The sequence below is a fragment of the Watersipora subatra genome, chromosome 9, assembly GCF_963576615.1.
Source record: "Watersipora subatra chromosome 9, tzWatSuba1.1, whole genome shotgun sequence".
Lineage (NCBI taxonomy): Eukaryota > Metazoa > Bryozoa > Gymnolaemata > Cheilostomatida > Watersiporidae > Watersipora > Watersipora subatra.
This window is the reverse complement of record NC_088716.1, coordinates 61,903,002-61,915,748: the sequence shown is the minus strand read 5'-3', so window position 1 is coordinate 61,915,748 and position 12,747 is coordinate 61,903,002. Positions and strand designations below refer to the sequence as shown.

At 37.8% G+C, this 12,747-nt stretch overlaps 1 protein-coding gene across 2 annotated transcripts in view; it reads right to left on the bottom strand.

The window, feature by feature from the left end:
* Positions 1 to 76: 76 nt before the first annotated feature.
* LOC137403556 (arf-GAP with coiled-coil, ANK repeat and PH domain-containing protein 2-like) overlaps positions 77 to 12,747 on the bottom strand; it is a 33,245-nt gene continuing 20,574 nt past the window's right edge. For both annotated transcript variants that reach the window (XM_068089510.1, XM_068089508.1), the window contains exons 12-21: positions 12,535 to 12,687; positions 11,390 to 11,581; positions 9,806 to 9,931; positions 8,454 to 8,615; positions 7,961 to 8,106; positions 4,828 to 4,953; positions 4,041 to 4,156; positions 2,180 to 2,296; positions 1,239 to 1,459; positions 77 to 976 (exon numbers count right to left, since the gene is read on the bottom strand). In XM_068089510.1, coding sequence (XP_067945611.1) covers positions 811 to 976; positions 1,239 to 1,459; positions 2,180 to 2,296; positions 4,041 to 4,156; positions 4,828 to 4,953; positions 7,961 to 8,106; positions 8,454 to 8,615; positions 9,806 to 9,931; positions 11,390 to 11,581; positions 12,535 to 12,687 — 1,525 coding nt within the window. In that variant the 3' untranslated portion in view covers positions 77 to 810. The remainder of the gene's footprint in view (positions 977 to 1,238; positions 1,460 to 2,179; positions 2,297 to 4,040; positions 4,157 to 4,827; positions 4,954 to 7,960; positions 8,107 to 8,453; positions 8,616 to 9,805; positions 9,932 to 11,389; positions 11,582 to 12,534; positions 12,688 to 12,747) is intronic.

Below are 12,747 nucleotides of genomic sequence, written 5' to 3'. Positions count from 1 at the left end.
GTAAGCAAAAGATGAAAAATGAATTGCAAATTCCACCAGAGTAAAAAAGCATCTCATTGTAAATACTGCCTAGTAATGAATTATATACATTGCACATATTAGTAATAATATGCAACTACAATATACAGCGAGCAATTGCAAATAAAAACAAGATGCTTGTAAAATACTTCTTTATTACATTTTATTATGTCTTAAAATCTCAAGAAGACGGTGATCCAGTGACCGAACAATATATAACATTTCGTAAAATATTCATATATAGAAACTATTTAAGCTATGGCTATAGCAAGTGATGCAATTAATAAAAGCAAAAGAATTAATAGCGATTTCGTGACATGCAACGTCCCAAAAAAATACATGAGACGACAATAGCTAAACTTAGACATAATTTTCAAATGCTTAAACTGTGAATTGATCTAAATTGACATAAAAGAGAGGACGTCTACCCATTCATTCAAAAGGTCCACCTAATTATAATGGCTGACTTCAATACTTACAGTAAATTGTTATATATTATAAAGCACCATCAATATGACTTGGTACATTTCTAGATTCCTCGTAGTGGATTTGAGTAAACAAATATGTAGTAGTCCAGTTTCAAAGTTATTTCCTAGTAGCAACCCTTAAATCATATAAAATGAAAGCTGCAGAAGTCACAAATTTTACCCAACTGGAATATTATTAATATTTGCCAAATAGCCTAGATTGGAAGTCTAACGGCTATGCATCTGCAATGAGTTCTTGCTCTTTTTAAGATTGTCTGCACAGATGTGATGAATTGTGAGGTGAGATCTGACCTGTGTTTAAGAATTAGGCAGTGGACTCATGGTTGTCATGTACGGGGGTCCTTCTCAGTTTCTCGGGGTTGTTAGACGCTAAATGCGTAAAGTCTCTGATGATATCATTGAGTGAGTCATCAGTGAGAGAACCAGGATCGGCATCGGTCATTTCTTGTCGCAGATTGGCTACTCGCAACCTAAAACGACCATGGAAACAACCTGTTGGTGTAATGTGAGAAACGAAATAAGCTGTCTTAAAAACATGACCTAACAGTAAAGTTAAAAACTGGAAATCTCTCAAAAAGTCACAGAACTTATATAGGTCAGACGTCTTGATCCAAATTGTTTGCAGAACAAAATCATTCATTTAATTTTATCTATCCCTAAGCAATAGACATTGCTTCATGTAGTGAGGCAATACGAGAGGTCGGTGACCATGTATTAGAGCCAATAACTCACAATGTAACAATGTCAGCAAGCTCAGCTTTCATGGCTAGACTAAGTGCATCGCATTGACTGTTATCCTTATGTTTGTAGTCAGCCCCTCTTTTTAACAGTTGGCAGACTTGAGCTGTGCGCCGCTGCAATACTGCATGGTGAAGAGCTGGACGATTGTCTGTGTCAACCACACCAACATTGGCAGAGTTTTGTAACAAAAACTCGCAAGTAGCCAGTGAACCCTGTAATCAGCATGAACAGTCAGGGATGTAGCAAAACTGCTGCAATGTTGAAGCGTGCAATTCCAGGACAATTCAAGGACAGCTGCCTTATGCCTTATAACTTACCTAAAATAGTGCGATTATTCACCAATAAAGGAAACATCTGCATAGACTGGCTTCTAATATAGAGCCTCATCTGATTGTTATAAACATCATAAAAGTTTTTTGCCAAAATGCTAATAATTCACAATTCGTGATTGAGAAAGCTGAAATCAAGGAGTTTTGAAGGAATTTGGTGGACTCAATGTAGTTAAGATTGTCCATTACGAACAAATATGCAAGAAAGTATCAACTACCTTGATAAGAGTATAATTACTTACACTATCAACTACCTTGATAAGAGTATAATTACTTACACTATCAACTACCTTGGTAAGAGTATAATTACTTACACTATCAACTACCTTGGTAAGAGTACAATTACTTACACTATCAACTACCTTGATAAGAGTATAATTACTTACACTATCAACTACCTTAATAAGAGTATAATTACTTACACTATCAACTACCTTGATAAGAGTATAATTACTTACACTATCAACTACCTTGGTAAGAGTATAATTACTTACACTATCAACTACCTTGGTAAGAGTACAATTACTTACACTATCAACTACCTTGATAAGAGTATAATTACTTACTCTATCAAATACCTTGATTAAGAATAAAATTACTTACACTTTCAACTGCCTTGATAAGAGGGGTCTTGCCATGATCAGCTAAGTTTTTCCAGTTTATTTCTGCTTTGCTAGCAAGAGCATGGAGTAGTATAGGTATGTTCCTTGCTTCTGCAGCCTAATATTGAACAGAGGGCTACTTAATATTTAAAACACAGCTGGCACACTAGATGCTAATCGTCAACCACAAAACATAAGACATTTAGTCAGCCCTCTCATAACTACCTAGCTAATAGAGTAATATTACATCACCATTTGACAATTACTGTAAAATGAAGCCTTATCAAATCCAACCATTAGACAACTATATTGTATCTGATCTCACCATATCAAACTGATAGACAACTATATTGTATCAGATCTCATCATATCAAACTGTTAGACAACTATATTGTATCAGATCTCATCATATCAAACTGTTAGACAACTATATTGTATCAGATCTCATCATTTCAAACTGTTAGACAACTATATTGTATCAGATCTCATCATTTCAAACTGTTAGACAACTATATTGTATCAGATCTCATCATATCAAACTGATAGACAACTATATTGTATCTGATCTCATCATATCAAACTGTTAGACAACTATATTGTATCAGATCTCATCATTTCAAACTGTTAGACAACTATATTGTATCAGATCTCATCATATCAAACTGATAGACACTATATTGTATCAGATCTCATCATATCAAACTGTTAGACAACTATATTGTATCAGATCTCATCATATCAAACTGATAGACAACTATATTGTATCTGATCTCACCATATCAAACTGTTAGACACTATATTGTATCTGATCTCATCCTATCAAACTGTTAGACAACTATATTGTATCTGAGCTCATCATATCAAACTGTTAGACAACTATATTGTATCTGATCTCACCATATCAAACTGCTAGACAACTAAATTGTATCAGATCTCATCATATCAAACTGATAGACAACTATATTGTATCTGATCTCATCATATCAAACTGTTAGACAACTATATTGTATCTGATCTCATCATATCAAACTGTTAGACACTATATTGTATCTGATCTCATCCTATCAAACTGTTAGACAACTATATTGTATCTGATCTCATCATATCAAACTGTTAGACAACTATATTGTATCTGATCTCATCATATCAAACTGATAGACAACTATATTGTATCTGATCTCATCATATCAAACTGTTAGACACTATATTGTATCTGATCTCATCATATCAAACTGTTAGACAACTATATTGTATCTGATCTCATCATATCAAACTGTTACACAACTATAATGTATCTGATCTCATCATATTAAACTGTTAAGACCACTATAATATATCTGGTCTCCCCAAATCACAAGCAATAACAATGTGAGACAGAAATCCTCAACAAGCTCAGACCTAGACATTCTGGTGCAAAAAAGAGCTAATAGTGCTGAGTAGGTGGTCAATTTCAAAGAACGGCCAAAAAGAGCTAACATTTTTGTAATGTGTACATATAAATTTCTAGCACAAACCAATTTTGGTATGAAAGCACGACCATGTACAAGCATAGAACACACTTCAAGTAGTAGCTGACAGATGAAAAACTTTGCATTTAGTATTGAGCTTGCTGTCTGTCACTGTAAATTTGTGTAATTTGTATTGCTCATTGCAGTTGTTTTATTATCCAAAAAAAGAGTCAAAATTAAAAATATATTTAGGTTACATCAATAATGTGCATCATTATTCACTAATCACAAAAGCGATTCAATAAAGTGTCCATTTCTCATGAATCGCCCTAAAATGGGAATTTCAACTATTCAGTGCATCGAAACGGACAGCAAGGTGAAGACAAAGTGAATAGTAGATGAAGTACGACCTACCTTATAAAGAAGGATATTCGGGTCGAGTTTCTCTACTTCCTCGATGCTGGTGTGGGATTGACTGTCTTCTGAGCCTTCATTGCTGCTTATGTCGTCTAGTAGATCACTCTTTAGCTCTACAAATAGGAACATTCTGGTAGATCACTCTTTGGATATCAAAATCAGCAGTTAAAGATGAAATACATTGTAGGTGTGAAGCAGGTGTAACAGTAATAACATGCAATACTTCACATGCATAGTAAATCATAACCCGATGCATAGTAAATCACAACCCAATGCATAGTAAATCATAACCAAATGCATAGTAAATCATAACCCAATGCATAGTAAATCATAACCCAATACATAGTAAATCATAACCAAACGCATAGTAAATCATAACCAAATGCATAGTAAATCATAACCCAATACATAGTAAATCATAACCAAATGCATAGTAAACCATAACCCAATGCATAGTAGATCATAACCCAATGCATAGTAAACCATAACCCAATACATAGTAAATCATAACCCAATACATAGTAAATCATAACCAAATGCATAGTAAATCATAACCCAATGCATAGTAGATCATAACCAAATGCATAGTAAATCATAACCCGATACATAGTAAATCGTAACCCAATACATAGTAAATCATAACCCAATGCATAGTAAATCATAACCCAATGCATAGTAAATCATAACCTAATGCATAGTAAATCATAACCCAATACATAGTAAATCATAACCAAATGCAGAGTAAATCATAACCCAGAGAAGTCATCTAGCAATAAACACTTACTATCTATAGATTCATTAATGGCTGAACCAAACATAACAACATCTTCTTCAGGTAATGCTGGCCCCTCACCACGACTGCTTTCACCTAGAGTGATGCGACGACTACCACCTGCCTCAGTAACCTCATCTGCATGCAAGACATTTCTCAATACCCAAACAATAAATGCACAACACAACAATCAGGTGACACGGACGAAAGATGCATGGTAGCGACTAGCAAATCTTCCTATCTCCATCTACTAATATCAGAGGACATAAGAGCAGCGGATGAGTGCCTCACAATGTAGAATAGGTAACAATTACAATTAAAGGCCCTCCAGACTCTATGAACATGATTACCACAGACATATAGCCAAATATACATGTTGATTGGTTCTAACCTAGCCTGGGCATGGCTCTCGTGGGGGATTGGGAGAGAGAGCCTGTGACACATAGCGAAAAAAAGGTAAGATAACTTCGGCAAAACGAGCGACATATGTTACATATGACGCTCAGACTGATACTAATGAAAGCGTGTCGATAGATTCCGATCTCACGATGTATTAGATGTGGCGCGTTTAAAAGCCTATCGTCACGGTAACGTGACTTGATCTAGTGAAAGGCTCTATGTTTTTGATAGACTGGGTAGTTATGCAATACCCCGTTTGATAACAAAACGATAAGAACCATAGGTTACTATTCTCTTGCGTTTTCACATTTGCGGTTTCATTTCATTTACTGATAAAAAATGGAGCGATTCAAAAATCATCTATCAAAGCTAGGCATAGTCACGCTGAGACCAAAACAGTCTCAAGCTTTACAACATATTATCGTAGGTTTTGACTAATTTATAGTTCTTCCTACTGGCTTCGGAAAGAGTATTTGCTTTCAGATGGCACCGTTTTGCAGTGGTAGGTCCGAGTTGTTCATAATAACTGTCGCGAGTAATCACAATACTCGCGAGTAAAATAAAACTGAGATTAATTTTTACTAGATAAACTTTTCTTTACTAGCAGCGTGCGATTCATTTTTGTTGTTCTATTGCTATTCATTTGTATTGTTATTGTGAAAATATTTTATTCAATTGATTTAATTTTTGATTATGATTAAATCAAAACCTAATTAATTAAACATATAAAATAATATAACTCTCGTGATTGATTTATTATGCAACCAACATTTCATACTTACCAACCAGCGTTTGTTTGCTGCCAATTCAGATTAAAAATAATACATAATACTCGCGAAGATCATTAAAAAGACCGTCACATGATACTCCTTCGGAAATAACGATTGTGATATTAGCGACTGCAGAAGTCGACTTTTAGAGTTGTCTTCCCCGCGTGTTGCTAGGTGTCCCAGGCTCTCTCTCCCAATCTCCCACGAGAGCCATGCCCAGGCTAGTTCTAACTCATCCTAAGTAATACTAAACACTCTAAACACTCTAAACACAAGCCTCACCAGTCCAACTATTGATTACTGTAGTTCATATTCTCATTCTATTCAAGTATGTCTAACTAAAATTCTACAATGAATAGACATTGTCTTATCTCTTTAAAAGTGTGTGCCTTTGTTCCTACAGGACATGGGCTTTTTTCTACAGAGTATGTGTTTTGTCTCCTAACGGGTGCATGTTTTTACTGATAGCGGGTCCCAGTCTCTACTCCTAGAGTGTACGTGTCTCTACTCCTAAAGTGTACGTGTTTCTACTCCTAGAGTGTACATGTGTCTACTCCTAGAGTGTACATGTCTCTACTCATATAATGTACGTGTGTCTACTACTAGAGTGTATGTGTGTTTACTCCTATAGTGTATGTGTTTCTACTCCTAAAGTGTATGTCTCTCTCTATTCCTAGAGTGTACATGTCTCTACTCATATAATGTACGTGTCTCTACTACTAGAGTGTATGTGTGTTTACTCCTATAGCGTACGTGTCTCTACTCCTAGAGAGTACGTGTCTCTACTCCTAGAGTGTATGTGTGTCTACTCCTAGAGTGTACATGTGTCTACTCCTAGAGTGTATGTGTCTCTACTCCTAAAGTGTACGTGTCTCTACTCCTAGAGTGTACGTGTCTCTACTCCTAGAGCGTATGTGTGTCTACTCCTAGAGTGTACGTGTGTCTACTCCTAGAGTGTAGGTGTCTCTACTCCTAGAGTGTATGTGTGTCTACTCCTAGAGTGTATGTGTGTCTACTCCTAAAATGTACATATCTCTACTACTAGAGTGTACTTGTGTCTACTCCTAGAGTGTATCTGTGTGTACTCCTAGAGTGTACGTCTCTACTCCTAGAGTGTATGTGTCTCTATTCCTAGAGGGTATGCATCTCTACTCCACGAGTTTATGTCTTCACTACTACAAAGCATATGTCCTCCTTACTACAGAATACATATCTTCCTTCCTACAGGGTATATTATTATTCTTACAGAGAGTTTTTACTTTTACGGTGTATCTTAAGTTTAACAGTCTTTCAACTTATCAAGGCAAATATCTTAACTATCACAGAAAAAATCATCTTTACCTTTCTGCCGTATGCCCTCTCAGTCTTACAGAACACATGTCATCATATCTACAGAGCATGACTTCGCTTTTACAGAAAATAATTCTTCACTTTAATACGGCTAATACTCTAATACTCTTATGGGCACATCTTCGCGCGCATCATAAATGTCTTCCCATTTATGAGACACTCATCTAGCTTCTGGCACTCTTCTCACTCTAGGCTTTTTCGTAAAAGAGCATAGGTTTTTACAGTGCAAGTCTACCAGCAAACACCTAAATGTAAGTCTACCATGTAAACGCCTAAACGTAAGCATTATTGGAGTTTAAAAACTTCAATTTTTTGTAGCATTTCATGTAGTGGCATAAAGATTCACAGCATTTCATATGCACATGAGCACCAAAGGCATGCCATAAATCAATAAAATTAAAAAGATGTCACTAAGATTAATGAATCTGTAGTAACAGTTTATCATGCAGAGATTCCTTGATAAAATCGGGTACTAATGTGTATGGTGCCAGAGTGAGAATGTTACAACAGGCGCAAGCAGTATGATCAGCCTACTAAACCAACACCCATAGACTATGGAATATGAAATCGAAGAACACAAACCAAATAATAGCCCAAGAGAATATAGCCCAAGAGTGATATATTACCTGTATCAGCGTCTAGCATGAATGTCTTCCTCTGTCTACGAGCTACTGCCCACCTTTTGATTGTAGAAGACTTATCAGGGGTTACCAGGGGCTTCACATACAACCTTTCTATATACTTAGCCTTTATGAAGGTCTCCCTAACACCGCTGCAAACATGTAAGGATGATACTTGCAGAGATCTTGTTCGAATATGACTCCCCAAATTAGACTGACCATGAAAATGATAACAACCTTAGTATCATGTATCTGTTGTCTGGTTTTACACAAGTTTGACCCAGTAATATAGTGGTTAGTACTCAATCTAAAAGCACTGCTCATGGAATGCAGTGAGTTTGACTCAACATAAGCAGAGGCGAATCACACTAACACTAGCGGTCTCAGAGTACAATTTAATATTCACGCCCTTCAAATATAGCGGAGTGCACTGTTAGAGTGACAGCATACCGCCGACATGTCAGCTACCAAGGCTGATGCAGTTAGAATGTGTTCTAACCTGGCAGAGGCGGAGGTAGGTCTTGCCCCAGCCTTGTTGTATGAATACTCGTATATTGAATTTACAGTAGAATTGCCTAGTTCTGCCATGACTTTAAGTACTTCAGGTTCCCAAGAGTCAAGCGTGATTGAACGAACTTTTGATATGTGCACTCCCAGACTCCTGCAATGGTAAAGTAAGTTTCACCTATCAGGATGACACGTGTGCATCGCTATTTACTAATAATAGAATTATAGTACTACTATTATTAGTATTTACTGATAGTACAATTATCAGTAAATACTACCATCGACAAATACAATGTTGCCAGGCCTTTAAACTATACCTTCAATAATGATTAGTCATTTCCAAACAGATAAATATCAAAACTTCCAAGTAGTGATGGTAAGAGCATTTCTCGTGTTTCAAAGTATTAGTTGGACCGAATACTTTGGCTTAATAAAAACCCGATGAGCATACAACAGTATGCTTGAAGTATTTCATAAGGAGCCTATCCTAATATCCATTATCCTAATATCTAGAAGAAAGGAATGCATTAGTAGATGCTGGAGTCATCCAATACAACCAACTTTACTACTCTATTTAAACAATTGCTAGTTCTTGTTAACTTATCAACCACAAGTGGTATATGAATCAGTCGGATAAAATTCTTCATATCACCTTGATACTCCAAACCCCACTTTAATATATGATACAAAAGTGATATTATTGAAATTAGTCACCCTGACTGCCCCAGTATTTATTATTGCTAACCATACACCTGTCACAGGATATAGTGTTGTTATTAGTGAGTCAGATAGAGTAAATCTCATGGTGTTAACAAAGACCTTATCAAACGCAGCATTTTTTCATGTAAGTGGCTGTTGGTGTCAGAAGTAAAAACCAACTAGAAGAGATAGCTACTAACTTTAGTAGAAACCATAGACTTACATTGGTGATTATTACATCGATTTCACTGCTTTTTAAAGAAATTCGCTTCAGCTTCCTTGATGTGTTAAAAAATGATGTCAGTTATTTCACAAAATTGTATTTCAAGGTGCATATCTTTGTCATGGTGAATCTGACAGCGAATAAGCCATTTGCTGCATTGAAACCTTACAATTTTCACCAATGATTGCATCGATATACTTTTATAAGACCGTTGTTAGTTTTTATGAATGTCACTGAGAAGACAACTGCACAACATGCCAGCATTGTGAAATAAGATAAGAATATTGACTATGGGAACTCTGCAGCAAAATGGAACCCAAGCCAAGTTGCTCACTATGCAATTTTACCAATTGCTGAATTTAGTGTCGCCTTAAACATCAACCGAAACATAACAAAAACCAGAGGCAGAATTTTATACTCACCTATGAACGCCAGAGCACTCAATGCACAGCGTGATGCCGAGGTTAACACTCGCCCAGCGAGGGTCACGTGATCCACAATCTGCACACTGGTCATTGCCAGGAATAGTGAAGAGGAGTGCGGCTTGGCTGCAACATATAGTTTATCATGATGAATATCAAGGGCAGGCTTGACTGCAACATATGGTTTATCATGATGAATATCAAGGGCAGGCTTGGCTGCAACATATGGTTTATCATGATGAATATCAAGGGCAGGCTTGACTGCAACATATGGTTTATCATGATGAATATCAAGGGCAGGCTTGGCTGCAACATATAGTTTATCATGATGAATATCAAGGGCAGGCTTGACTGCAACATATGGTTTATCATGATGAATATCAAGGGCAGGCTTGGCTGCAACATATGGTTTATCATGATGAATATCAAGGGCAGGCTTGACTGCAACGTATGGTTCATCATGATGAATATCAAGGGCAGGCTTGGCTGCAACATATGGTTCATCATGATGAATATCAAGGGCAGGCTTGGCTGCAACATATGGTTTACCATGATGAATATCAAAGGTAGGCTTGCGTAGAGTGCGATGAGAGGTTGAGTGGTTCACATTAACATACACATGAAATAACAGCACTGTCGGAAGTCTCTATAAAATAGAGATCAAAGTGTAGAGTGCTTAACACATCATATTTTTGTAAGTTTATAAACTGAAAGTGTTACTAGAAAGTTTAGAATAATTTGTATCGTCTCATAAATATAAAGAGAATATAGCAGATACCTGTCACACTGCTCGTCTGACACACTACTCGTCCGTCACACTACTCGTCCGTCACACTACTCGTCCGTCACACTACTCGTCCGTCACACTACTCGTCCGTCACACTACTCGTCCGTCACACTACTCGTCCGTCACACTACTCGTCCGTCACACTACTCGTCCGTCACACTACTCGTCCGTCACACTACTCGTCCGTCACACTACTCGTCCGTCACACTACTCGTCCGTCACACTACTCGTCCGTCACACTACTCGTCCGTCACACTACTCGTCCGTCACACTACTCGTCCGTCACACTACTCGTCCGTCACACTACTCGTCCGTCACACTACTCGTCCGTCACACTACTCGACCGTCACACTACTCGTCTTGTCACACTACTCGTCTGTCACAGCATGTATCCGTCACAACACTCATTTATCACAGTAGTGGCAATCATTGAGAGACTCCTACTTGATCACATTTGTCAGCACCTTATGTCAGCGCCTTATGTCATCACCTTATGTCAGCACCTATGTCAACACCTTATGTCATCACCTTATGTCAGCACCTTATGTCAACACCGTATGTCAACACCTTATGTCAACACCTTATGTCAACACCTTATGTCAGTACCTTATGTCAGCTTTTTATGTCAGCGCTTTATGTCATCACCTTATGTCAGCACCTTATGTAAACACCTTATGTCAGCTCCTTATGTCAGCCCCTTATATCAGCACCTTATGTCAGCCCCTTATGTCAGCACCTTATGTCAGCACCTTTTCTCTGCACCTTATTTAAGCACCCGATGTTGCCATATCACTCACTTAGAAGATTTTGACTTGTTTTGACTGTCCAATAGGGAAAGGCCTGGACTGGTTGAGAATCGAGATGTGGAGTTAAGATCACCGGCTGATAGTGTGCATGATCTGTCGCTATAAGCAGCCAGTACTCCAGCTTGGATGGCTCGAATCCACATCTGGCATTCCTCTTCATCCGTCGCTTGCAGCACATGTGATCTAAAGCAGACGGCATGCGATGGGATGGAAGGTCAATTGCCTCTGGACCACGTGAGACGTCTCAAGTATGTTGACATCTTAGTTATACCTCAGGGATGCCAACGTCTCAGTTGGCAGCGTGAGATATGCCTTAAATATGGCAACGTCTCAGTTGGCAGCGTGAGATATGCCTTAAATATGGCAACGTTTCAGTTGGCAGCGTGAGATATGCCTTAAATATGGCAACGTCTCAGTTGGCAGCGTGAGATATGCCTTAAATATGGCAACGTTTCAGTTGGCAGCGTGAGATATGCCTTAAATATGGCAACGTTTCAGTTGGCAGCGTGAGATATGCCTTAAATATGGCAACGTTTCAGTTGGCAGCGTGAGATATGCCTTAAATATGGCAACGTTTCAGTTGGCAGCGTGAGATATGCCTTAAATATGGCAACGTCTCAGACAACATGATCAGCATCGACAATTATTTTTACTACTTGAATTTCTCAATTTGCAAATTGATGCAGACAATGGCAGTCAAGCGATTTTTCCCATTTACACCATTTCCATTTCCATACAGCATTTCCATCTACACCGTCGATCTGTCGCGAATGCCACAGATTGATAGTGTGGATGGAATGATCAATGCTAAGCTTCAGGAGTATATCTATTGATACAAGGCTACAAACTGTATTAAAGTACTAAAAGATAGTCCCACGTGAGGAGTAACGGCTCGATGATTAAACTGCCATTGATCTGAACACTCTAATCGAAGATCAACTGCTCAGAATCTCCTCCTTTTTAACTTTTGTAGAGAAGCCTCTCTGGCCATGAACAGTAACATAGTTGGCCTTATGGTTACACAGGATTCCTTCACCGAAGCAACAAGCAGTGCTCACACAAATGAACTATCCACGCTTTTTACAAAACTTCAACATACTTCAGCATAAAAATAAATTAAAATGTGATGGTTTTACCTGGCAGGTGACTTCACCTCAAAACAAAAACGTCTCTCTCCGTCAGCGAATGGTTTAACTAAACAGAGCCGTAAATCCTCTTCCATAACAGTCCAGCCTTCTGACAACTTTTTGGTGTAGATAAGCTGATTACTCTCGATGGTAAACCAGCGCCTGCACCATGAAAACTTTATGTAAGCTCTATGGAAATGTCTATGGCATGTCATTACATTA